Genomic DNA, 25,172 nt, shown 5'->3' on the forward strand with positions numbered 1-25,172 from the left:
TCACGCCGCCAACCCCAGTCCTCTCCCTGCGCTCCGACCGAAGCCCGAGCCTCAGCTCCCAGCCCCGCCCGCCCCGGCGGGTGAGCAGACAAGCCTCTCGGGCTGGTGAGCGCCGGTCGGCCCCGATCCTCCGTGCGGGAATCTCCCCGCTTTGCCCTCCGCACGCCTGTGGCTGCGCTCACCTCCGCGGCTCCGAAGCTCTTCATGTAGTTTTATCAACCATGGTGCACGTTGCTTGGTTTGACAAATGGCATTTATGCCTTTATGTAAACGTCCTTACGTTATGTCTATTTCACATCTTGGTGGGGTTTCCTGCCAGGGAATCCTGTGATGAGTTACTTCAATAAGCAAAAGAAAAAAAAGAAAAACACTCCTCTTCAAACATGTATGACTGATATAATAAAGTAAGAATTGCAGTGACCAGCTAAAAACCATCGCTTATGGCTTGCAGGCATAAGTTCTTTCCCGGTGGTCAGAATTACTTAAGGTGAAGCACGGATGGACCATGCTGGGCCCTAGAGGAAAGCAAAGACCTCGGGGACATTGTCTGCATCACTTCAGCAGCCGCAGCTCCAGGAGGGCTCTCTCAGAGAGAACCTGCCGGAAGCTGGCCGCACACACCAGCCAAGGTGAGGGCGGCACATGCCCATATGGGCACCAGGTCCCAGCTGTCATTATGAAGTTAAGTCAACCCAATCTACGCTAGTATAAAACAATACCAGGGGCGTTATTACTGACCTTGGAATTTTTTTTAATTTATTTATTTTATTTTTGGCTGCGTTGGGTCTTCGTTGCTGCGCGTGGGCTTTCTCTAGTTGCAGCGAGCAGGGGCTACTCTTTGTTGTGGTGTGCGGGTTTCTCATCGCAGTGGCTTCCCTTGTTGCGGAGCACAGGCTTCGGTAGTTGTGACTCGTGGGCTTCAGTAGTTGTGGCTCGTGGGCTTCAGTAGTTGTGGCTCATCGGCTTCAGTAGTTGTGGCTCACAGGCTCTAGAGCACAGGGTCAGTAGTTGTGGCGCACGGGCTTAAGTTGCTCCGCGGCATGTGGGATCTTCCCGGAGCAGGGCTCGAACCCGTGTCCCCTGCATTGGCAGGCGGATTCTTAACCACTGCGCCACCAGGGAAGCCCCTGACCTTGGAATTTCACAAAACGTACAAGGCCTGAGCACCACTGAACCCATGCCAAGAGGGAAAGCTATGTGCTTTTTTTTGCACAATTAAGATTTACAGGTAGTGGATATCAAGGCACTGTGCTTCATGATAGTTTAAGAGCACAAGCTATGAAGTCAGGGAAATCTGGGGTCAAATCCCAGCCCCTTGCTAGCCCTGAGAACTTAGGTGAGCCATGTAATGTTTCTGAGTGTCAATTTCCTCGTGGCAAAATGGGAATGATGACACCAGTTGTATGAGAAAATGTATTGAGATACTGTAGGTGAAATGCTTGATACAACACTCAAGACACAGCATAGTAAACATCTGATAAGTGGTGGCTATAATAATAATAATGAGAAGAAAGAAGGCCGGGAGGGGGTGGGAGGGGGCAGTGGAAGGAGGAGCCCTGAGCGGGAGGAAGAAGCAAGAAAGAGGAAGAAGTTTCAGAAAACAAGTATTTACAATGTTTACAACATCTGTCATGTATACACAGCGATGGAGATGGTGAGTCATGGCCTTGGGACACGGAGTGATCTGGCTTCAGATCCTGACTCTGACATGTATCTATTCATGACTCTGGAAACATCTCTATTTGTTTCACCTTCCCTTCAGACCATACAGATTCACTTTTCTGCTTATAGTTTAACTAAATGAAAGAATCCACCCAACCACCCCCGACTTTAACAAGAACATTATCTAGAAGATAGAACAAGGATCCAGCTTTAAGAAACTCTCACTTTTACCCACTTTCTCTGCAGAACAGTCATTCTGTCCCAAAGTCCATTCTCCAGAGCATAGCTAAGGAGGAAGCCTCAGAGACTGGGTTGTGACTCACAATTCGTCGGGGCCACTTAACCACCGTCCTCATAAAATTGGCCCCTCCAAGTGCCACCAAGCAACAAGGAGCAGTAAAATCAAGTATTGGCTGGACTTGAAGGAATAGGAACTATATGAGGTCATCTGCTGCCTTTTGCAACATTTGTTGGCTTCAGAGCTGGGCCTGGGAGGCAGAGAGTAAAGATTACCAAAGAAACAAGGCTTAGGGAAACAATGCTGTGCTGATTTTCATCTTTCACTGAGACATTTCCCTAGCATATTTCAAGCTAAGAAGCAGAGTTATTTCCCTGATTCCAAGAGCAGGGTAGCTGTGCCATTTTAGGAGTTTGGAGTGGCAGATCCAATTGTGTGTGTGCATGCACGCATGCAAAGTGTGTGCGTCTGTGAGTCTGTGTGTGTGTATGTGTGTGTGACCTAAGCATTTGAAATACAATTAACAGTTAGAAATTGTTAGACATCAACTCTCAGTTTTCACACACAACAAACACTTTGTTTGATAAAAATACAAGCTGGCCAGAATAATAAAGTATGGTATACATTCTCAACTTCCAACAAAACAACTTGAACAAGTCTAAGGCAACCCTCGCAATCACAGATCTCCATTATATAGAGTAATAATGTCTGGGTGTTGGCCAATATTTTAGTGAAGAGCTCATAACTTAGCTCAATGATTTTACAGTGTGCCTAGAACTGATAACATATAAGCCCCTGTGAACATTACAACCACTTTAGGACACAGGTCCCTGGCACCTTCCAGAATCTGTTCAGCATCTTCATAGACTTAAGGTTCTCATAAACTTGGCTTGTTCCATCTGGCTGTTATAATTGCTTTTCAGACCCAACTCCTCAATGCTTGGCCACCCCAACTGTTGGAAACCCCTTTATAGATGGCCTCCAATCACATTCCAGTATATACTTGATCCCCAAACCCTTCTGTATTCTCAAAACAAGACACCTCAGGATTATCTTGGTTTCCAAGATCTAAGATCTAGTGCTATTTACCCTTCAGGTGTATTAACCATGACATTTTCTGTGTCCTGATGCTTTGGCATCCAGGATCTCACTGACCCTTGAAAGATTGCCCCTCCCAGGGCTAGCCAATTCCTAGAGATAGTCAACAACTCACGAGCTCTCCAAATGCACACCAACATGTCTAGAACCCACTCTCTGACCACTTCTCACATTCTGGGCTACTATCCCCCTGTCCTAATCAGGGCCAGGTACCAGACAAGTAGGCAGTCCCTAGGCCCCAGAGTCCACTGGAATTATTCAAACTAGCCCATCCTAAGCCTGCTTGCCTGCCTAGGCTGTTCCTTCCCACAAGAACCACAGTCAAGCCTTTTGCCCATATTTCTCCCACTCCCTTTGCTTTCTGACCCACCCTGGTGCTACCCCGTGTGGCCCCCCCATGGCACAGAAGCACCCCCTCCTTTGGGAACTGTGAGTAACAAACTATCATTTCAATGGCAATCATTTCCTGATCATTTGGCTTTAATGAACCTCAAGTTTTCTATTAATACACTGTAAGTTTTCCTGGGGGGGAAGAGAGAGTAAAAGATTGAACGTTAGTTGCTGGGCCTGCACAGTTGTAGGCAAATTGACCCCAGAAAGGAGCCTTTAGTTACTCACTGAGAGAAGAGAGTCTTACATCTTATAAAGTCATAAGTCTATACTGAAGTTTTCAACCCAAACCTAGTTTCACTAAGTCATTTTCTTACAGTAACCTAATATGAAAGTGTCTCCATGTTTGCTCTCTTTTCCTCATCTGAGCAACAATCTTTTTATCATCTTTTGGAAAGGACATCTGTGCCAGCTTCAATGTATAGACAGTGGACCCTTGAACAACACAGGTTTGAACTGCATGGGTCCACTGATACATGGATTTTTTTCAGTAGTAAATACAACAGTACTACACAATCCAGGGTGGTTGAATCTGTAGATATGAAACCCCAGATACAGAGGACGGCTGTAAGTTATAGACAGATTTTCAACTGTATGAAGGGTAATAGCCCCTAAACCCCACAGTTGATATTGTTCAAGGATCAACTATATAGTCACATTTATTCAATCAGCTAGACAACACATATTTATTGAGCACCTACTGTATGCACTATTCTAAGTTCATGGGATACAACAGTGAACAATACAGACAAAAATCTCTAATCATATGGAGTTTATAACTCAGTGATGTAAGACAGACAGTACACAGAATAAATGGTATAGTAAGTTGAGATTAGCGGGAAAATAAATCAAGAAAGGGAGATAATGAGTATTAGAAGGAGAGGGAGTTCACTTTTTTTTTTAATAACGGCTTTATTGTGATACAGTAAAGTATGTATCCTTTAAAACTGCCTTTAAAACTGCCGAGTTCTGTGGTTTCTAGAGTATTCACAGAGTTGTGCAACCAAACCCACAATCTACTTTCAGGACATTTTCATACCCAGTCTCCCCACCAAAAAAAAAAAAAAAAAACATACCCATTAGCAGCCTTTACCCACTCTCCCCAGACCCTGGCAATCACAGATCTCCTTCCTGTCTCTGGATTTGCCTGTTCTGGACATTTCATATAAATGGAGTCCTACAATATGTGGCCTTCTGTGTCTGGCATCTTTCAATCACATAATGTCTTTAAGGCTTATCTGTGTTGGAGCCTGTGTCAGCCCTCCATTCCTTGCTGTGGATGAATAATACTCCACAGTATGGAGAGACCACCATCTATTTATCTATTCATCAGTTGATTGAACATCTGGGCTGTTTCCACTTTGTGGTTATTGTGAGTAATGCTGCTGTAAACATTTGTGTACAAGTTCTGACATGGACATATGTTTTCCTGTCTCTTGGGGATAGACCTATGAGTGGAATTGCTGGGTCATATGGTAACCCTATGTCTAATTTTGAGGGAGAGAGTTCCATTTTAAATGGAGTGGTCAGGGGAGGCCTTATTGATAAGATGACATTGAGCAGACATCTGAAGGTGGTGACCTAAGTGAGTCATACATGGAGATGGAGGGAGGACATGCCAGGCAGAGAACAGAAAGAGAGAAGGCAAGAACACACGCAGTGTGTCCAAGCAACAGCCAAGTACACTTGTGTGGCTGAGATAGAACAAGGAGACCACACATTGACCTACAGGGCCAACCACCAAGTTAGATATATCACATTTAAGTACAACTTGTTAATATGTTTTTGAGCAAATGGGGCCACATAGTCCAGCCTCATGAACTGAATTTCTTGCCTCAATATATTCACAAGAGTTTCCTTAATTGACTGATTCCCATTTCATCCAGTGTCATCCATGATTCTGTGTCCTCCTGACACGTTTCATAAAGGAATACGCATAATGTAAGAGCACAATGGTTATAGAACAAAGACTCAGTTACAGAGGTGTCTCTGGGTTCGGGGGCGGCATGGACAGGTACACCGCTGCTCCAGCCGGGTAAAGAAAGTGAACTGGAAAGCCCATCACCAAGTTCTGGTAGTGCCCACCATTTCCCAGCCCTGGCAAAGCAAACCAAGTGAAAGTTCAGGAACAGCTGCATGATCACAGACCCCAGCAGGCTGCAACGGTGGTCACTACAGTTCCTGGATCACCTTTTCTTCTGTGTTGGTCAAACAGAAGAGCTAAAGAGTGACCTGATGGGCTTAACCACTCACTCCTCCTGGAAGTCTTGATTTCTGTGGCTATCACCCAGTTTCCCAGGACAGCCTTGGGTTATGATTTAATAGGGTGATCGGAGTTCTAAACAAATGGAGTGTGTGAACGGCTAGGGGAGGCTCACTGGACACAGAAGAGATGGGGGCAGGGGAGCTGTGGTCAGGTGATGCTGCACTGAGGAAATGATGTCTTGGCTAAGATCTGAACAAAAAGGTTTTTCTAGGTATGAGCCAAAGCACTCTAGGAGAGAGAATAGCACAGACAGTGGCTCAGTAGGACCCTTTAAAAAAGCAGTTAACTATGGCTCAAGTGTGATGGGGAATGCAGAGAGAAGACCAGCCTTGGAAAGCACAGCCTCATTGTAGAGCATTTTTAGACACACAGAAGAGTCTGGACTTCATGCTAAAAGCAACAGGCAGGAAAGGGAGGATTTCAAGGAGGGAAGTGACATGATAAGGTTTGATGTGGCTGACGGTTATGGATTGAACATGAGCAAGACCAGAGGAAAGGCACTTAGATAAAATTCACAGTTCTCTCCATGACTTTGGACTGACTGAGTGTGCCGCTTTGGGATGTCATAATATGCAGATTTGAATCCCACCTCTGCCACCAATTTTACTTAATATGAAGAGCATAAATACTCACTGACACGACAAATACACCCCAGTGAGCAAGATCTGACAAGATCAGACCAGTCCAAATTCAGCCACATGAACGCTGTAATTATTTTGAAAAAGACCCATGTTAAGAGGGTTGGTTTGCCTACCTATCCTTGCTGAGTCCTTCTTTTTAACTTAAAAATTATTTCAATTGAGTGAAAGCAACTATAACAGATATGTGTATATACGCATGTTATATGTATACAGAAGCATACAATCATTGTAGTTTTTCTCTCCACTAGACTAACATGTCATCACGATAATTTTTGCTTTGAAAACTTCCCAATGGGGGATGGGTTTTCTTCTATGAATGAAACAGGGGTTTGAGCCAAATTTAAGTAGATCTTAAAGGACAGCTACCCTTAGCTGACATCGAGATTATACTGGTAAAAGGAAAGAGGACTCTGGGACCTCCATTGTATTACTATTTTTCATAAAACAAAGAAAACCTTATCTGCAATTGCATCTTTGAAAATAACCTCCCATCATCATCATTTACCAAAAAAAAATCTTTCCTTTTCTTGGGTGTATTTCTAGTTTCTTCCTTTGTCTTCCCCAAGATACATCCAATGAACTTTTAACCAAGAATAGGTGTTCACAAGGGAAGCACTCTTATATGAAAATGGTCATAATCTTTTAGAAAACCTTATCTACCAACTATAGATAAGGTTTCTCCTTATCTTTCTCCTTGGGTCTGTGTGTGGATGAAGGAAGAAGCAGTGGCTTAATGCACTGCCATCATGAGGACTGTGCATTTGAGCTGGAAGCTCCCTGCTCTCCATTTCTTGCTCAATGCTTCCATTTCTTTGGTGTTATTCTTTTCTACACACACACACACACACACACACACCACAAAGCCTATCTTTCCATCTTATTTCTTGACACTTTTAGGACGAAAGCTTCTATATAGCTTTTGCCCTTAAAGCTGTGCCTGTCACATAAGATGGCCAACAGGCACATGAAAAGATGCTCAATATCACTAATTATTAGAGAAATGCAAAGCAAAACTACAATGAGGCACCACCTCACAGTGGTCAGAATGGCCAACATTAAAAAGTCTACAAATAACAAATGCTGGAGAGGGTGTGGAGTAAAGGGAACCCTCTTGCACTGTTGGTATGTAAATTGAATGTAAATTGCTGTAGCCGCTATGGAGAATAGTATAGAGGTTCCTTAAAACACTAAAAATAGAACTACCATATGATCCAGCAATCCCACTCCTGGGCATATATCCAGAAGAGATGAAAACTCTAATTCAAAAAAATACATACATCCCTATGTTCATAGCAGCACTATTCACAATAGCCAAGACATGGAAACAACCTAAATGTCCATAAACAGATGAATGGATAAAGAAGATGTGGTACATCTATATAGTGAAATACTACTCAGCCATAAAAAAGAATGAAATAATGCCCTTTGCAGCAACATGGATGGACCTAGAGATGATCATACTAAGTGAAGTGAGTCAGAAAGAGAAAGACAATTACCATATGATATCACTTATATGTGGAATCTAAAATAGGACACAAATTAATTTAGGTACAAAACAGAAAAAGCCACATGGACATAGAGAACAGACTTGTGGCTGCCAAGGGGAGGGGAGGTGGGGGAGGGATGGATTGGAGTTTGGGATTAGCAGATGCCAACTATTATACATAGAATGGATAAACAGCAAGGCATAGCACAATGAACTACATTTAATATCCTGTGATAAACCATAATGGAAAAGAATACAAAAAAATGTGTATATATATATATATATATATATATATATATGTGTGTGTGTGTGTGTGTGTGTGTGTGTGTATCACTGAGTCACTTTGCTGTACAGCAGAAATTAACACAACATTGTAAATCAACTCTACTCCAATAAAATAAAAATTTTTTAAAAAGCTGTGCCTGTCATTTCAATTCAGAAATACGGTCTTACCAAGGAAAAGAATGGCTGGGAAGAATAGAAATCTCAATATCTGTCATTAATGATTTAAAATCAAAGATTCAAACCCCAAGGAATTTGCAGGGTTTCTGCCCAGGAAGCCATACTTCTTTGCTTTCAGTTGATTTTAGATGCAAGGCCTACAGTGATTGCCTGCTTCCCTCCAAATCTATAGGCGAAAAGAGTAAAGACCAAAATGCAAAACTCAAGCATTATGTTTGTCTTTCACTCTTAAAGCCTGTTTTCTCTTTACTTTCTACTATTTTGAACCAATTAATCCTTAGCGAAAGAATCTCTGACCAAAAAATGAAGACAGAAAAGCACGGAGGCAAAAATCAAAAAAGTTGGTCTGAAGCCATAGAATAAGCTCTTTGGGAATCCACAGCTGCAGCCTCAACTGTCTGAAAGGAGCGCTCACTGAGCGAATTCAAGCCAGGTGGATAACCAACAGGTGTGTTCAGAAACCACGCACAACTCCCATTCTCCTACCTAGATATTTTGCAGGTAATCTCCACATACCATGGAAATCCTCCTGTCACCACTCTGAAACACCATCAGGTACATTTTTAGTGGATTTGACCTACCACTATTTCAAGGTTTAAATCTCTCTGAATGTAGTTAAAGGCTGGAGAAAGTTATCTATAGAGATATCTATCTAAGGAGTAGCCCTTAGAGCAAAATAAAGCCAGGTTGCATTTCTCTGCTTTATTTTTGCAGACTCAGGAGAAATTATTCTATGAGTGTGATGTTTTCTAGTAGGAGCTTTATTTTCCTCCCTAGATAACTTTTGTTTCATTCCAGGGGTAGACCAAGAAGACAAACATTTTTTATAACAGACCACAGAGAAAAGTGACCTGCTACAAAACAAGCAAACTAAAATTCATGTCCTGGAACGAAGGTATACTTTACCTAATTAAGTCATTCTAGGAGCCTGAAGGAACCATCCCCTCAGCTACAACTACCATGAGGGGTTGGCTGCTATGGGTGCATCACTGCACAGTGGTTGACAGGTCAGCCCCAGAGGACTTCTGGGCACTCCTTCAGCATCAGTGAGTGGAGTGTACCCAAGGACAACCAGACTGGAAAAGACAGATGACAATTTTTAGTTTTTCTCTCTGCAACCTAAGACTTGGGGTCTAAAGCCACCAGTCAATTTCTAGAGTATTGTCAGCTGACGGTGGTTCAAATCCCTCTAAAACTGGGGCTGGCATTGGTAGCCACAGTGAGCAGCCCAAGAACTTGAGAATGAGGGGAATAGAATTACCGTCTAATGTTTTTTTTTCTGTTTGGTTTTTTTTTTGGGGGGGGGGGTTGTTTGTTTGTTCAGACGCTCGGATTGCGGGATCTTAGTTCCCCGACCAGGGATCGAACCCAGCCCCGGCAGTGAAAGTGCCGAGTCCTAACTACTGGACCACCAGGGAATTCCCATTTTATCTTATTTTATTTTATTTTTTTGATGGCTTAGCTAAGAAACCAGCACACAGTGGATCACAGCCAACAAGTACGAGTCACCTTACTCCGGGGCCTGGCCCTGAGGCTAAAGACAGAACACATGGATCAGAGGAGGCTGGGGAAGGAGGTGCTCTGTGGGCAAGGTCCCACTGCCCACCACCCAGGCAGGCACTGTCCCAGGGGTGTGGCAGTGGTCAAGGGCAGAGAGGAAAGTGTTTGTTGGGAGGCTGGTCCTGGCCTTGGATCAGAACACACATAGACCTCCGTCCCAGCGTGGCCATTTTCAGGCTGTGTAACCTCACACAAGGACTGGACATCCCCGTGCCTCAGCTTCCTCATCCGTGAAATGGGTACCGTGTCCACCTCACCAGGTTACTGCAGAGATCACGTAGAGCCCTTGATACAGAGCCCGACTCACAGCTGGCACCCCATAAATGTCAGCAAGCAAAAGTACTGTGAAACACAATATCCAGCAGCCTAATTTTAATCCTAAGCGGTGAGTTTGCTTCCCGTGAGTCGGTGAGGAAAGGCGTCACCCTCCTGAGCTAAGATGCGTCTGCTGGACTTGACCGAGCTCCTCCGGCGTTCTTTCCTGACCCCCATGCCCTCCGCGCTACTCACACCCACCTGGCGCAGCCCTTCCCTGACTTGAAGCGTCCACCCCTGAGAGCATTTCTACATCTGTAAACAAGCTCCAGATGTCTGGCTCTGGAAAACCTGTCTGACCCACTGATGTGTTTTAGAGATTTCACAACTCATTTTTTTCTACTTATGAGAAAGTCCTTCCAAAACAAATAGTCAAAAAGCCGAGTATCTCAGGCACCCGTGAAAAGAAGGCTTTTGCAAGGATCGTGAGTCTACTTCCAAACATTTGGAAATATGTTGTATTAGGATTAAAAGGCTTAAAACAGAAGAAGACAATTAGCCATTTGGCTAATCGGGGTTCTGTTTACATTTCAGTGAGGAGCTAGAGCCATTTACAGGCTAAAGGACAATCCTGTATCTTGATCAAAATTGTCAGTAGGCAATCAGTTGTTGACCGACTTCAGACTACTATGTAACGCAAGGGTGTGAAATTCAAACATCAATGACTGGTTTTAACGGCTTTTAAGAATATACAACAGGCTTCCCTGGTGGCGCAGTGGTTGAGTTCGCCTGCCGATGCAGGGGACACGGGCTCGTGCCTCGGTCCGAGAGGATCCCACATGCCGCAGAGTGGCTGGGCCCGTGAGCCATGGCCGCTGGGCCTGCGCGTCCGGAGCCTGTGCTCCGCAACCGGAGAGGCCACAGCGGTGAGAGGCCCGCTTACCGCAAAAAAAAAAAAAAGTGCACAACATTTTGCCCAAAATTAATTGTCTTGGATAAAAGCATTATAAACAATATACTGATTAATTGACCAACGGGTTTGGAGGTGTTTTGGTTGTTTTTCTTCTGTCTGGTGGACAAATACTTTATGCCCACCTTCTTTTGTGTGTGTGTGTTTGTGTGTGTGGGTGTGTGGTTTTTTTGTTTTGCTGTGTTTTGCTTTTGCTTTAATCCAATAACTTTATTCCTTGGCATGTATTATAAGAAAATACTCCATTATCAAATGCTTTACATACAGAGATGTTTGTCATAAAATTATTTGTAAGTGTAATGATGTATGCCCACCTTCTGACCTCAACAGTACCCTAAACAGCACACACACGTAGCCAGCGGGGCTCGGGGACAGCAATGCTGTATCAAGGAGCTTGTCTTTTATCACCACCTAGTGGTCATTCTCTATTATTACAACTCGCTAGGGTCGCCTTACCCTCACCACCCTTGCACAGGTTTGACACTTACATTGTTTTTTAAAGAAAACTTCTCTAAATATTCCTCAAGGAACTTTGTAGGCAAAACATTCCACTCCCTTTCTACACCTCTCACATTTAATCTAGAAAAGTCGATGACAACGATAAACCCTCCTTATTGCATACCTTGTATCCTTGTAGCAAAGGAAGATTACAACCCAAAGAAATGCAAGGAAACCCCAAAGAGGAAAAGGGGAGAAGGAAGTATTTACTGTTCAGTGGTTTAAAAATGCACTCAAATTTTTGTGTACTTGCTTTTCAAATTAAAGAATAAAAAAAGAAACAGTTACTTTGAAAAAAAAAAGAAAGAAAGAAACAGTTACTTTGAATGTTCAGGCCCTCTGTAGACTAATCAACTCTTTGAAACTCTACTAGCTTCAGATCATCATAGAATTGCTCTATGTCTCTGGTCTTTTCTTTTTTTTGCAGACGGATTTTGCTTATTCACTTGGGTTTTTCTTTTGAGTTATTCTTTTTTGCATATGTATAATGCTGTTTAGTTTCTAGAAACTTCCTATATTGATAAAGCATGTGGATTTTTTTAATTATATTTTGATACCACACAGCCCATATTTGTCACTGTGCCACTGGACCCACTAGCCACTGGAGGTTATAGGTGAAACCAAATCTGAAAGAGAACTGATACTAGTTACATGGTATTATTGACCTAAGTGATTTTTGCATTTTAATAGTATTTAATAGAAAATGAAATGTGAGTGACTAAAGAATATTTACAAGAATATTAATTTTCTGACTACAGAAAGAAAACATAAGAAAAAATTAATTCAATTTAAATAAGTGGTCTACTCTGCTTATTATTAGCACAAATATTTATCTTCATTTAAAAATATGAGAAATAGGAGGGAAATTGGCACCTAGCTAAATAAATCTATCTCTATCCTACTCTACCACAAGAGCTAAAAGTCAGCCCAAGCAACAGCAAAAACTTAAAGCCTATTTGGGTGTGGAGGTGCTGTAAAGTTGTGATGCTTTTTAGACGGGACATAATTTAATGCAATGAAGTAAAAAATAGGAACTATTTTTAATTATATGAATTTAATTATATGAATTATATGAATTTTTAATTATATGAATTTTTTAATTATATGAATTTTAAATTATATGAATTTAATTATATGAATTATATGAATTTTTAATTATATGAATTTTTTTAATTATATGAATTTTTAATTATATGAATTTAATTATATGAATTATATGAATTTTTAATTATATGAATTTTTTAATTATATGAATTTTTAGTTATATGAATTTAATTATATGAATTATATGAATTTTTAATTATATGGATTATATGAATTTTTAATTATATGAATTTATATGAATTATATGAATTTTTAATTATATGAATTATATGAATTTTTAATTATATGAATTTTTTAATAATATGAATTTTTAATTATATGAATTATATGAATTTTTAATTATATGAATTTAATTATATGAATTATATGAATTTTTAATTATATGAATTTTAAATTATATGAATTTAATTATATGAATTATATGAATTTTTAATTATATGAATTTTTTTAATTATATGAATTTTGAACTATATGAATTTCCATCCCACTGCAGTCTCTCACCTTATTTTTAACTAGGGAGAAATGTCTTCAAAGTAGTCTACTTCAACAATTCGGAACAAAATCATCTTCATTCTCTTCAAAATGCCTCTTTTTGTTACTAGGGTAACAAGAAAAGAGCTGTTTGCCACACGACTTCTGCCACCAGAGACTACATTCCCCAAAGACACCAACAGGCTTAGCTGCAAAATCAATAGGCAGATTCAGAAGGAGGAAAAGTTCATGGCCACTCCAGGCTGATGGCCATCATTGTCCTTAATTAGGAAAACAGCAGGGGAAGGGCCCTTCTGAGAGTACAGAAGCAACGTTGGCTGCAAGAAAAATACACGGAGCAACACATACACAGGTAGGGGAGAGATGTCAGCAACTTCTTACCATAAAGAAAAACATAGCTATCAGACACTGAGATGGGGCAGGTGAGCAGAGAATCCCTTCAAACCTACCTGGTGAACAAGTCATGGGGCCGGACCAGCTCTTGCTGAACAGACACTCAGCATCAAGAGGCAAAATTACAGTCACGGGCTTTGCACGTAGCAGCCATGACTGCAAATCAATCAACGCAAGAGAAGCAGAAGCAGCCACTCCCTCCAGCATAGAAACGAGCAAAGGGCACTGGGGTGGCGAATTTATTTGTCTGCATCATGACCCCTACACATGTGGACGGCAGTGACATTTAAACAAGGCTTCGGAGACAGTGTATGCAGCGGTGTGTAATATAAATACAACATAACAAGACGTGACATTTGAAAACATGGACCAAATAATCAGTGCAACAAAAAGTATCCATCCCAATGGAGACAGAAAAGTTCTGCTGAGCATTCAGTCTCTGCAAGAGACGGATTGAGTTCAGGTTATACACAGAGAGACCAGAAATGAAGAAATCTCCTTGGGACAAGATATTTGCTATTCATCTTTATTAGTATGATTATTCTCTATAAATCTCTTCACTTTCAGAGCTAATTCTGAGAAAAGTAGCATAAGGCACATACAAAGAAATACTGTTGTCATATCACAAAGAGAAGTTCTATATTTTGAAATATTTTTCAGGGTATTAGAAGGTCTATTCATGCAGAGCAAAAAAAAACAAAAAAACAAAAAAATTAAGCAAAGGCCATAGATGTCAGGCCCATGAAGGTATGCATGTGCTGTCTTCACATTTGATTTCATGTTGATATGATTAAGCAGGTATATGCATGGAGAGCTAACCGTGTCGGATCATACAATTCCTCGGTGAACCCTGGATGTACTGACAGACGTGTGCCAGCTTCGGGCCAAAGCATTTTGTTGAATTTGGTTTGTGGGAAGAGAGTTGAGATGGTGCTTCGTGGCTTGGGTTTCCTAAAAGAAAGGGGAAATATTAGGGAGAAGGCTGTTAACGAGAGACAGAGAATGTTTATCAAAAACTGAACACTTCAACGTGCAATCAAGGGCAGTATTGCTTTTTATTCTAGAAACCACTACTCATCAAGTGCAAAGAAAGGAAATTAAATTTTTCTCATGGAAAACCAAATGATGTTTATATCCTTTCTCTGTGCTAAACTATCAAACATAGAAGGAAGTTGATATCTTCCACAGAAGTAGAGAACAAACTTGTGGTTACCAAGGAGAGAAGCGGGGGCTGGGACTAATTGGGAGACTGGAATTGACATATGTACACTACTATGTATAAAATACTTAACTAATGATGGTATAGCACAGGGAACCCTACTCAATGATCTGTGGTTGACCTAAATGGGAAGGAAATCCAAAAAAGAGTGGATATATGTATACGTATAGCTGATTCACTTTGCTGTACAGCAGAAACTAACACAACATTGTAAAGCAACTGTACTCCAATAAAAATTGATAAAAAATGATTCACTTCTGTACAGCAGAAACTAACACAACATTGTAAAGCAACTGTACTCCAATAAAAATTGATAAAAAATTTAAAATTTTTTAAATGCAAAAGGAATTGAGAATGATTAACAGGGAAGTGTTAAGTAAATACTAAGCAGGTATTATCGTAAAAGGGATGTAGACATTGTCTCCTAATACTGGTAGGAATGTCTGTGGGCCGTTTCTCTTATAATTTTGAAATTAAATAGTCATAAAATACCATTGCTTAAGGCAAGAAAATGTAAGAATGTAAAAATAAAGACATAACAGCCTTTGGAAATAAACTGGATTTATTGGATTTCAACATTAAAAAAAAAAAAAAGAAGGAAGTTGACATCTTCAATAATAGTTTCCCCACCGCATTTTCATGGAAAATGGAGAGGCTGAATTTACAACTTAGTCCTGGGGGAGGAAATTGAAATGGTCCACAGCTAGACTAGAGGACAGTATTAAGCAGCAGCCTGTTAGGAGACAGAACTCAGTCTCAGACTATACACTGTTTCTCCTGGGGCATCAATTTAGCATCAATTTCAAACACAGGAAATGAGAAATGTTTCATAGTTCCATTCATTGCCACAGTCCTAGAACCATCTTTTCAAATAAAATGCCTGGCAGATCCATGAGCTATGAGATGGGTTTGTCTTTAGACACTGAATGGTCTGCCCAGTGAAATGCCTGATTGCACGGCCATGTTGCATTTTCAAGAAGGACATTAGATCTCTCCGGGAGTCGAGAGTGGGTTTTAAGAAGCTGTCTGATTCCCTCCTTCAGTGTCAGGCATTTTGACCTCATGACAAATATATTAATTCCAAACTAGAAGCCATCAGAGAAACAGTCAAAATGGGCTGGCCACAGCGATATATGCCTTTTTTTTTCCATAATCAGCCTATCAAGCCATCTGGCTACATGAAGGATTCCCTCTCAGCTGTGTCATTTCACATTCAATATTTTTTTAAAATTACATTAAAATTGAATAATTTTAAAAGAACTTTACAAACGGAGTGAATGGAAATGAATTTAAACAGTATTTATGAGTGTTTTACTGTTGGGGGAGTTGGTATAATGATAAATATTGGCATATTTTCCTTTCCCATCATTCTTCAGATAAAATTTCTAAAAGTAAAACTCGCCAGTTTCCTTTTTTCCAAAACTGAGCCCCTATTCATTCCTTAGAAATGGGATTAGGGACACTAATCAAACTGACAACAGACTGCTCAATAGTAATTTTTAATTTTCTTTTATTTAGAAGAAAATAAAAAATAATGGGATCACTTCCAAAAAGACAATCATTGGCCCTAAAATAGATGTCTATGTGTCCACAACATGAAAGAAACCACCTGGGAAAGCATCAAATGATGGGCTGGATTTGCTTTGTAATTTGAATAAAGGAGTGATGAAACTTTCGTGGTCCGATAATAAAATGTGATGGCTACTCCCACCAGCTCCAAGATTTCCTAAAAATATATTCATTTTTTAATAGTATTTTATGTATAAGTGTAAGTAAATTAAGAGGGGAGATTCTAATATTCAAATTGGTCTTTGGTACATAGAGCAGAGCTGTTTGTTAGCCGATATTTACAAGCACTGGGGATTTCTTTTTCCTTATCCAGCAGAAGCCTTTTGTCCGCCCTTCACTAGGCAGGTTCCAAGTGTGACCGCAGACCTTAACTGAAGACCTACTGTGTGTCCAGCGCTCACCCCCTCATTCTCCTCTTCTTCCTGCTCCCCTGATATCAAAAGCCCCCAAATCTATCTTACATGTTTCAGTGGAGGCATAATATGGACAGAAAGGAGACTAAAATTTTTTTAATTTAAATTAACAAGAACACTTATGGCACCAGAGCAAACTATAAGCCTCACTGCCCTAGAGAATAAACAGCTGCCTTGGTTGCAAGGTCAAATAATGTCAATAAAAACATAACATTTACATGGGTATTTGCTAACTGTCTGTTAAACCAGATATTTTTATAGCTCTTAATGATCTTTTGATGTTTTCATACCTACCATCTTATCTGTATGGCCCACAATATTTGAGCATTTCCCCTGTGATCTCAATATCCACTATCAATATCTTATTAATATATTTATGTGACACTCACCAGACTATTAAGAAGTACATAATTCTTTTTTAATGGTCAGTATAAGTTTAAAATTACAAGGCAGCACTATGGAGAACAGTGTGGAGGTTCCTTAGAAAACTAAAAATAGAACTATCATACAACCCAGCAATCCCACTACTGGGCATATACCCTGAGAAAACCATAATTCAAAAAGAGTCATGCACCACAATGTTCATTGCAGCTCTATTTACAATATCCAGGACATGGATGCAACCTAAGTGCCCATCGACTGATAAATGGATAAAGAAGATGTGGCACATATATACAATGGAATATTACTCAGCAATAAAAAGAAACAAAATTGAGTAATTTGTAGTGAGGTGGATGGATCTAGAGTCTGTCACACAGAGTGAAGCAAGTCAGAAAGAGAAAAACAAATACCGTATGCTAACAGATATATATGGAATCTAAAAAAAAAAAGGTTATGAAGAACCTAGGGGCAGGACAGGAATAAAGACACAGACCTAGTAGAGAATGGACTTGAGGATATGGAGAGGGGAAAGGGTAAGCTGGGACGAAGTGAGAGAGTGGCATAGACATATATATACTACCAAATGTAAAATAGATAGCTAGTGGGAAGCCGCCGCATAGCACAGGGAGATCAGCTCGGTTCTGGTTCTTTATGACCACCTGGAGGGGTGGCACAGGGAGGGTGGGAGGGAGATGCAAGAGGAAGGAGATATGGGGATATATGTATATGTATAGCTGATTCGCTTTGTTATAAAGCAGAAACTAACACACCATTGTAAAGCAATTATATTCCAGTAAAGATGTTAAAAGAAAAAAAATTACAAGGCAGCAAGTGTACTTGTCAAAGTTACCTCAGGTGACTTCACCATATTCCAAAGTGTTTCTACATGAGTGTTTGGGCCAATATTGAATAAATGAATATTTTGATATAAATCAATGAATACAATTGAATAAATGTAATATCAAGCACTTATCATTGAATCTCTAGTAGCAATATCCTTTTTCATGAGCAGCCAGCTCTGTGGTATTTTTAGGTTGCAATTTATTGCCATCGTTATGAACATCGATTGTAAACTCTCCTATGGATACGTAAGTATGTTGGTCAGTAAAGGAGTCCATGTGATAGAACGCTGATAACACAACACGTCCTGTGCTTTCACTTAACTGAAGAGGCAGAGGAGGGAGCAAGGAGAAAACAAACTCTTCCTCACCTCAAAGTTATGCTTTTTCCCAGAAATCATACCCACCACACGCCTTCCTCGCCCTAGCGCCCAAGAAACGGGTCCGGTAGAGCTCACCAGCCCTGCGGCTCCAGGAAGGGGCAGCCCAGGGCCTCAGGAAGACAGACAAATAGATCGAATTGAAATCCACTTCTATCACCAAGTGAAATGTGCTCCACGTGGCAGACTGTAATAAACAAACCTTCAACCCCAGAGCGATGTGGCTATACCTGGACAAGTGGAAGAATAAAGCATGAAAAGGCCTAAGAGTCTCCTTCGTCCTCTTCTTCCTCAGCTTCCTCTTCCTCCGCTTCCCCTTCTGCTCCCTCCGCGGTTATTCCTTCCGTCTTATTCTAACAAAAATTACATTATTATTGAAAAGTGTAAGGGTCAACAGATACAGTGAGGAAAACTGTAAAACATCAGACTAGAGTTGAGGGCCTCCTACACACCCCACCCAACACACACACACACACACACACACACACACACACACACACACAAAGACATCATCTTCCTAAACACAGACCCCACAGTCTGGGATGGTTCTGCAGGGCAAAGCATTAATTCTAACAGGTTTCATGACTCCCCTTAAGCATACAGTCTTTACTCATATTAACAGACTGCTCTCATCTTGTTGCCTTTAAAAATTCAGAAGGCAGTTGGAAGAATAAAATACAAAAAGAATCTCAGCAAATAGAATTTTGTCAGAAAAGATGAAGGTTTTAAATGTATAAGCTGGTTATATTTGTTATAGCAAGCTAATTTCTTGAAGCCAAAGTTACCAGTAACCTACATATATAAACTGAAACTACTTTCAAATTAAAAATATGTCTGTCTTATTTTTGTATATAAAAATAGGATTTTAAATAATGGAAACTTGTCTAGTAAGAGAGAAACTAAAGAAATTATTATTGGAAAGATATATAGATAATGAAAAGTCACTGCATGGAATAGGCTAAAAATAACTTTTAGGTCTACGAATAGGGATTAATTTGATAAAATAATATTAAAAATAATGAAGCAGATCTACATTTACCATCCCCCCAAAAATATATAGATTAATTACATGAACAAAAGTAGATTACAGAAGTGTATTCATCAAAGTTTGATAAATATGTGTATGCGTATGTGAGTATGTAGCTAGTGGTTGTCTCTGGGTAATGGGGTTATAAGATATTTTATTTTCTGTTTTTATCTGTATTTTCTAAACTTTCTATAAAGATTATGAATTTTTTGTAATTTCAAAAATCAACAGAAGTTTTGGGAAGGAGTTTCTTTTGACATTTGGGACCTTCTTTAATGTTGATGAACTTCCACTGAAATACCTAGACAATACATGTGAGTTTTGGTAAATATTCTCTCTGTCCTTGAGTTTTCATTTTTAATTTAGCCCTCTGATTAGCATTTCTAAATGATTAACCCAAAAATGTTCAAAAACAGTATTCTTAAAAGTCTTGATTACAATAAAGGTCACTGAGATTTAGCTAACATGAGAGGATGGAATAGAAGTAGGGAGAATCCGAGAATGTCACTTTGGACCTGCCCCCAGAATCCACTAACATCCTCGGAAAAGATTCATCCACACATTGACATGATGCCATCCCTGTCAGGGGTTAAAGTGAAAACTCCCCAACACCCAGCTAATAAAGTGCAGATTCGACAGGCAAGCGGCAGGGTGAGAATCTCAGTCCTGCTTCACTGTGACACAGAGTACCTCTTCCCCATTGTCAGCAAAAGGGGAGCCAGCGTGCTGACCTTGCCATGCTCAATTAATGAAAATTATCATAAAGTTCCTCACCATGGAGTCCTCCCCCAGTGCCTTTGAGGAAGCAAAACAAAATTTCTCCAACAAAAGAGAGACCGTTCTATGAAGCTTTCACAATAAAACCAGTAGAATTTGAGTGTTTCAACAAGCAGGGAAAGAATGGAAAAGGAGAGGATTCATTTGTGAAAACTTAGATTGAGTTAAAGACTGTCCTCGGTCTTGGCAGCCTTCTCTTTCTCCTTTCTCATTTTCTATTACTCATTTCAGTCACCACAAGAAACTTAAAAGCTCTTTTTGTTTCAACCAACTGCAAGTTCCTAATGTAAAATAAACATGATTGTGTTGGAGAGTAGATGGACTGTTTATCATGAGCATCAGAACAGTAGGAGTTCTTGTCTTGACCTCTACTTGGCAACACATGGGTCACCTAGAACCTATGTTCTAATCCAGTGGTTCTCAGCCTTGATGGAGCATCAGAATCGCCTGAGGGCTTCTCAAAGCAATCTGCTGGGCTCCATCTCAGGATTTCTGATTCAGTAGCTGGGGGCCAACCCTGAAAATGTGTATTTGTAGAGGTTCCCAGGTGAGGCCGCTGCTGCTCTGGGAACCCCACTTTGAGAACCTCTGCTGTAGTCTGTATTCTCTCTCCTAAATCACACTGGTTGATTAAGGCACAGTGAGCCCTGGCAACTAGCAGGTCTGGCGTCACCATGCACCAAAGTCTTCATTTACCAGGGTGGGTTATGTTTGTTCCCATGCTGGTGTATCCAAGTTAGTCTTATTGTAATTACACAGTTTAAATAAGTATCATGGAAGTCAATGAAATATGAGCATGAAAAGAACTTTTTTCCCTGGGGCTTCCCTGGGGCTCCCCTGGTGGCGCAGTGGTTGAGAGTCCGTCTGCCGATGCTAGGGGACGCGGGTTCGTGTCCCGGTCCGGGAGGATCCCACATTCCGCGGAGCGGCTGGGCCCGTGAGCCATGGCCGCTGAGCCTGAGCGTCCGGAGCCTGTGCTCCGCGACCGGAGAGGCCACAACAGTGAGAGGCCTGCGTACCGCAACCAAAAAAAAAAGAAAAAAGAAAAGAAAAGAAAAGAACTTTTTTCCCTATGTAAAATTAATGAAGTGCTTTGAAAAGACCCATATATGTAAAAGTCACCTTAAAAGCTTGTCATCAAATGAAGTGTCAGAAAGCTCGGGTGGCAGGGGGGAATCTGAAATCCAAAGAGATTTATGCACCTAGAGTACTTTGCAAGTGCCTTTAAATTTCTGCTCTATTTTTAAAGAAATCAAAACTGGAATTTCTAGACAGACCAATGAGTATATTCATTAGAAAGACAGTGGGTAGTTCTAATCATGGGGCTATTATTTAAAGAAAAGACCTTTGTCCTACATCCAAAAAATTGGCAGTAAATATACATTTACATATTTCAAGTTAAAATAAATGTTTAAGACCTCTACATTTTTATGATTTAGGACTTTAATTGAATTATTCAACGGGTCAACTAACCTCCAGTTCCAAACATGGGATATGAGGTCTTCCTGGGAATGTTCGTTATTATTTAAGCATAGACCCTATAAACAAACATGTCAGCCAGCCCAAAAATAGTTTAAATTGCATGTTACAGAGGATAAATTTTATCCCTTTAAATTTTATCCTTAATAACACATACTGTTTTCTAATTTTTCTTTTAATGTTTTAAATGTACTTTTAAATCTTATATCCTCTGTACTCAATTTTTTAATACTTCTTATTTTGTGCAATTCTTAATCTTTTATCTTTGTGAAACTTGATTCCCTTATATTTCAGTTCCTCTTATTCTACCTTTATTCATTAAGACGTGTCTTTCTTAAATTCTTTATCTTAAACTGTATATGTTTCTTTTCCTAATTTTAATTCTTTTTATAATCCTTTTCTTTCTTGTTGTTGCTGTTTCCTCTCACGGGCATAGGAAGGACAGCAAAGAGGAAGGCTCTGTCCCAAGCAGGTGGAGGCTCTTATTATCTCTCTGGTTGTCTCTATGCGCTCTGTCATCCCCTTCGATCCTGGCTCCCCACAATGAAGATTCTCCACCTCAGCTCTACAGGCGAGCTGAAGGTGTGCTCAGCCCTGGAGGGTCTTATCCACTGGCTGACAGAGGCAGGCTTCTGAAGGTTCAAACACACCACGGGTGATTCGAACATACACGACCAGATGAGAACCACTGTTGTACTATAACCTCAAGTTGGGGAGGCAGGTTAAAAATTCTTCTCAAGGCTCTGCCATCGCCACCGCTGCTGCTGCCGCCGCGATGCTGTCCCGGTCCCGCTGCCTGTCCTGGGCGTTCAGCAGCTCGATCTCCACCTTCCAGAAGGGGAACTGCCCTCTAGGGAGATGTTCCCTGCCTGGGATCTCCTTATGTCAGGGACCAGGTTACCCTGACAGCAGGAAGATTGTCATTTACAGCAGTAGTGTCTTCAGTGTTCGCTTTTTCAGAGCTACAGCTGTGTGCCAGGACGATGTACTTGCAGGATCTGTCACAGAAGGGGATGTCAGGTGGGAGAAAGCTTCACCTTGCAAAAGTGGTTTGTGAGATTGAAACTGACAAGACATCTGTGCAGGTTCCATCACCAGCAAATGGCACGATTGAAGCTCTTTTGGTACCTGATGGGAGAAAAGTAGAAGGAGGCACTCCTCTTTTCACACTCAAGAAAACTGGCACTGCTCCTGCTAAGGCCAAGCCAGGCGAAGCTCCTGCTGCCGCAGCCCGAAAAGCAGAACCTGCAGCATCGGCAGTTCCTCCTCCCCCTGCAGCATCCATACCCACTCAGATGCCACCAGTGCCCTCGCCCTCACAACCTCTCACTAGCAAACCAGTGTCTGCCATAAAACCCACTGCTGCCCCTCCAGTAGTTGAGCCAGGAGCTGGCACAGGTCTGCGTTCAGAACATCGGGAGAAAATGAATAGGATGCAGCAGCGCATTGCTCAGCATCTAAAGGAGGCTCAGAATACCTGAGCAGTGCTTACCACTTTCAGTGAGATTGACATGAGTAACACCCAGGAGATGAGGGCTCGGCACAAAGATGCTTTTCTGAAGAAGCATAACCTCACACTAGGCTTCATGTCAGCATTCGTGAAGGCCTCGGCCTTTGCCTTGAAGCAGCAGCCTGTTGTAAATGCAGCGATTGACGATACAACCGAAGAGGTGGTGTATAGGGATTATATTGACATCAGCGTTGCGGTGGCCACCCCTCGGGGTCTGGTGTTTCCCGTCATCAGGAATGTGGAAACTAGGAATTATGCCGATATTGAGCGAACCATCAGTGAACTGGGAGAGAAGGCCCAGAAGAATGAACTCGCCATTGAAGATATGGATGGTGGTACCTTCACCATCAGCAACGGAGGCGTTTTGGCTCGCTCTTTGGAACGCCCATCATCAACCCCCCTCAGCCTGCCATCCTGGGCATGCACGCCATCTTTGATAGGCCAGTGGTCGTGGGAGGCAAGTTGGAGATGCGGCCCATAATGTACGTGGCCCTGACGTATGATCACCGGCTGATGGATGGCAGAGAGGCCGTGACTTTCCCCCGCAAAATCAAGGCAGCAGTAGAGGATCCCAGAGACCTCCTGTTGGACCTGTAGGAGGAAGCCATGTGCCCTACACATCAACCATGCAGGAACTGAAAACCAGCCCTCTCCCTGTCCCCTCACGGGCCCCGGGTTAGCCTGGCGACAGACAGGCATATGCTGTTGTTCTGAAGCAAGGAAACCAGGGCACTATGTAACCAGCAGTCACAGCTCTCTCCTTGGTGTTTCTGCCAGGCTCTCTCTCTCTCTGCACCCTTCTCTTACATTCAAATATCTGATTTCCTTAGGCTTGAGGGAGAGAGGGAGCCTTAATGAATGCTCATTAATATTCCTGCCTTTCCTCCATTAGCCTTCCACAGAGATGATTTTGCTTCTCCCTGGTCCAGTATACCACAAGGAAACTGCTGGGGACCATGTGATTAAGTTTCTATCTCTTGAAAGTCTGTTCTCCAGAGACGCCTAGGAGGGTGCTGTGCCTCCCAAGCTCAGAGCAGCCTCTGTCCTGGCTGTGCACGTCCTTACTCGGTTCCACCCGTGTGGAGGTATTGACCAGAGGCCAGGAGGTGCTGCTTTGCTTCTTAAATGGCATCATTCTCAGCTGTCACTGACTTCAAGCTGCCTCTTGTACCTCTTCCAGGAAGCACAGGCTGGGGGATCTGGAGGGGCAGGGGATGGGTAGGCAGTGTTGAGGGGGAGGACAGATTCTGAGGTCAGAGGTTATCAATGAGACTGGTGCAGAGCCCAGGCCTGCACACTCTCCGTCATAGCTCTGTACCAGGAAGACCCATTTTGGCACAAGCACGCCCAGCTGTTGTGGTGTCAACCTTTCCAGACTGCTGGGACCATTCTACCACATTGTTCTCAACTAGAGCAGATTCTAGCACATCTTGGCAGGGAGACAGAGCGTGTCCCAACCAAGGGCTGGATGGCGCCTGGTGGAGATTGGAGTGAAGGAGGCTCCCTGTGGACTGGCTCACATTGTCTTGAGCTGTTAAATTCCATTGGTTTAAGCCTGTGGGCTGAAGAGGCAGTTCTGTTCCTTCCTGTATCACAGCCCTTAGGGGGCAGATCCTTAGCTCTTCCGCCACAGAACACAGGTCTGGGAGAGGATGGATTGTGGCATCTTGGATGGCAGCCCAAGATGCCAGTACACAGTGGGGAAACAGCCGATGTCACCTCTGAGGTACTGCTTTGGGTCTGGGCACAATCATTGGCATTCTTTGGAGCGTGGTTAAATGCACACATCCTGTCATGAAAGCTACTGGGCTTCATCACTTCATATCCAACTGCATCCAGTCCTGAGGCTGCTGACACTTGACACGGGGAGCCATTTATTTAGTGCAGGGTGCCCATATGCATTTTGAGCAAAGAAGCAAGGCTTGGGGGTTGGGGTAGGGGGAAGGGGTGGGAGCCAGTACTGAGTGCCTGCAGCATCTCCTATGTCTTCACTATTCAGAATTTGTAACTAAAATATTCAAAGAAGCTGATTTTAAATGCAAATTAAAGGGCAAATGTTCTCA

The 25,172-nt window shown here is 41.8% G+C and overlaps 1 protein-coding gene and 1 pseudogene across 1 annotated transcript in view; one reads left to right on the forward strand and one right to left on the reverse strand.

Moving 5' to 3' along the window:
* Positions 1–18,546: 18,546 nt before the first annotated feature.
* The window catches only part of SH3BGR (SH3 domain binding glutamate rich protein), a 58,841-nt gene continuing 52,215 nt past the window's right edge, over positions 18,547–25,172 (reverse strand). The window contains exon 6 of the mRNA XM_007470472.1: positions 18,547–18,663. Within this exon, the coding sequence (XP_007470534.1) occupies positions 18,580–18,663 (84 nt within the window). The 3' untranslated portion in view covers positions 18,547–18,579. The remainder of the gene's footprint in view (positions 18,664–25,172) is intronic.
* LOC103076891 (dihydrolipoyllysine-residue succinyltransferase component of 2-oxoglutarate dehydrogenase complex, mitochondrial pseudogene) lies at positions 22,375–23,706 on the forward strand (annotated as a pseudogene).

Source organism: Lipotes vexillifer, unplaced genomic scaffold (assembly GCF_000442215.2).
Source record: "Lipotes vexillifer unplaced genomic scaffold, Lipotes_vexillifer_v1.1 scaffold402, whole genome shotgun sequence".
Classification (NCBI taxonomy): Eukaryota; Metazoa; Chordata; class Mammalia; order Artiodactyla; family Lipotidae; genus Lipotes; species Lipotes vexillifer.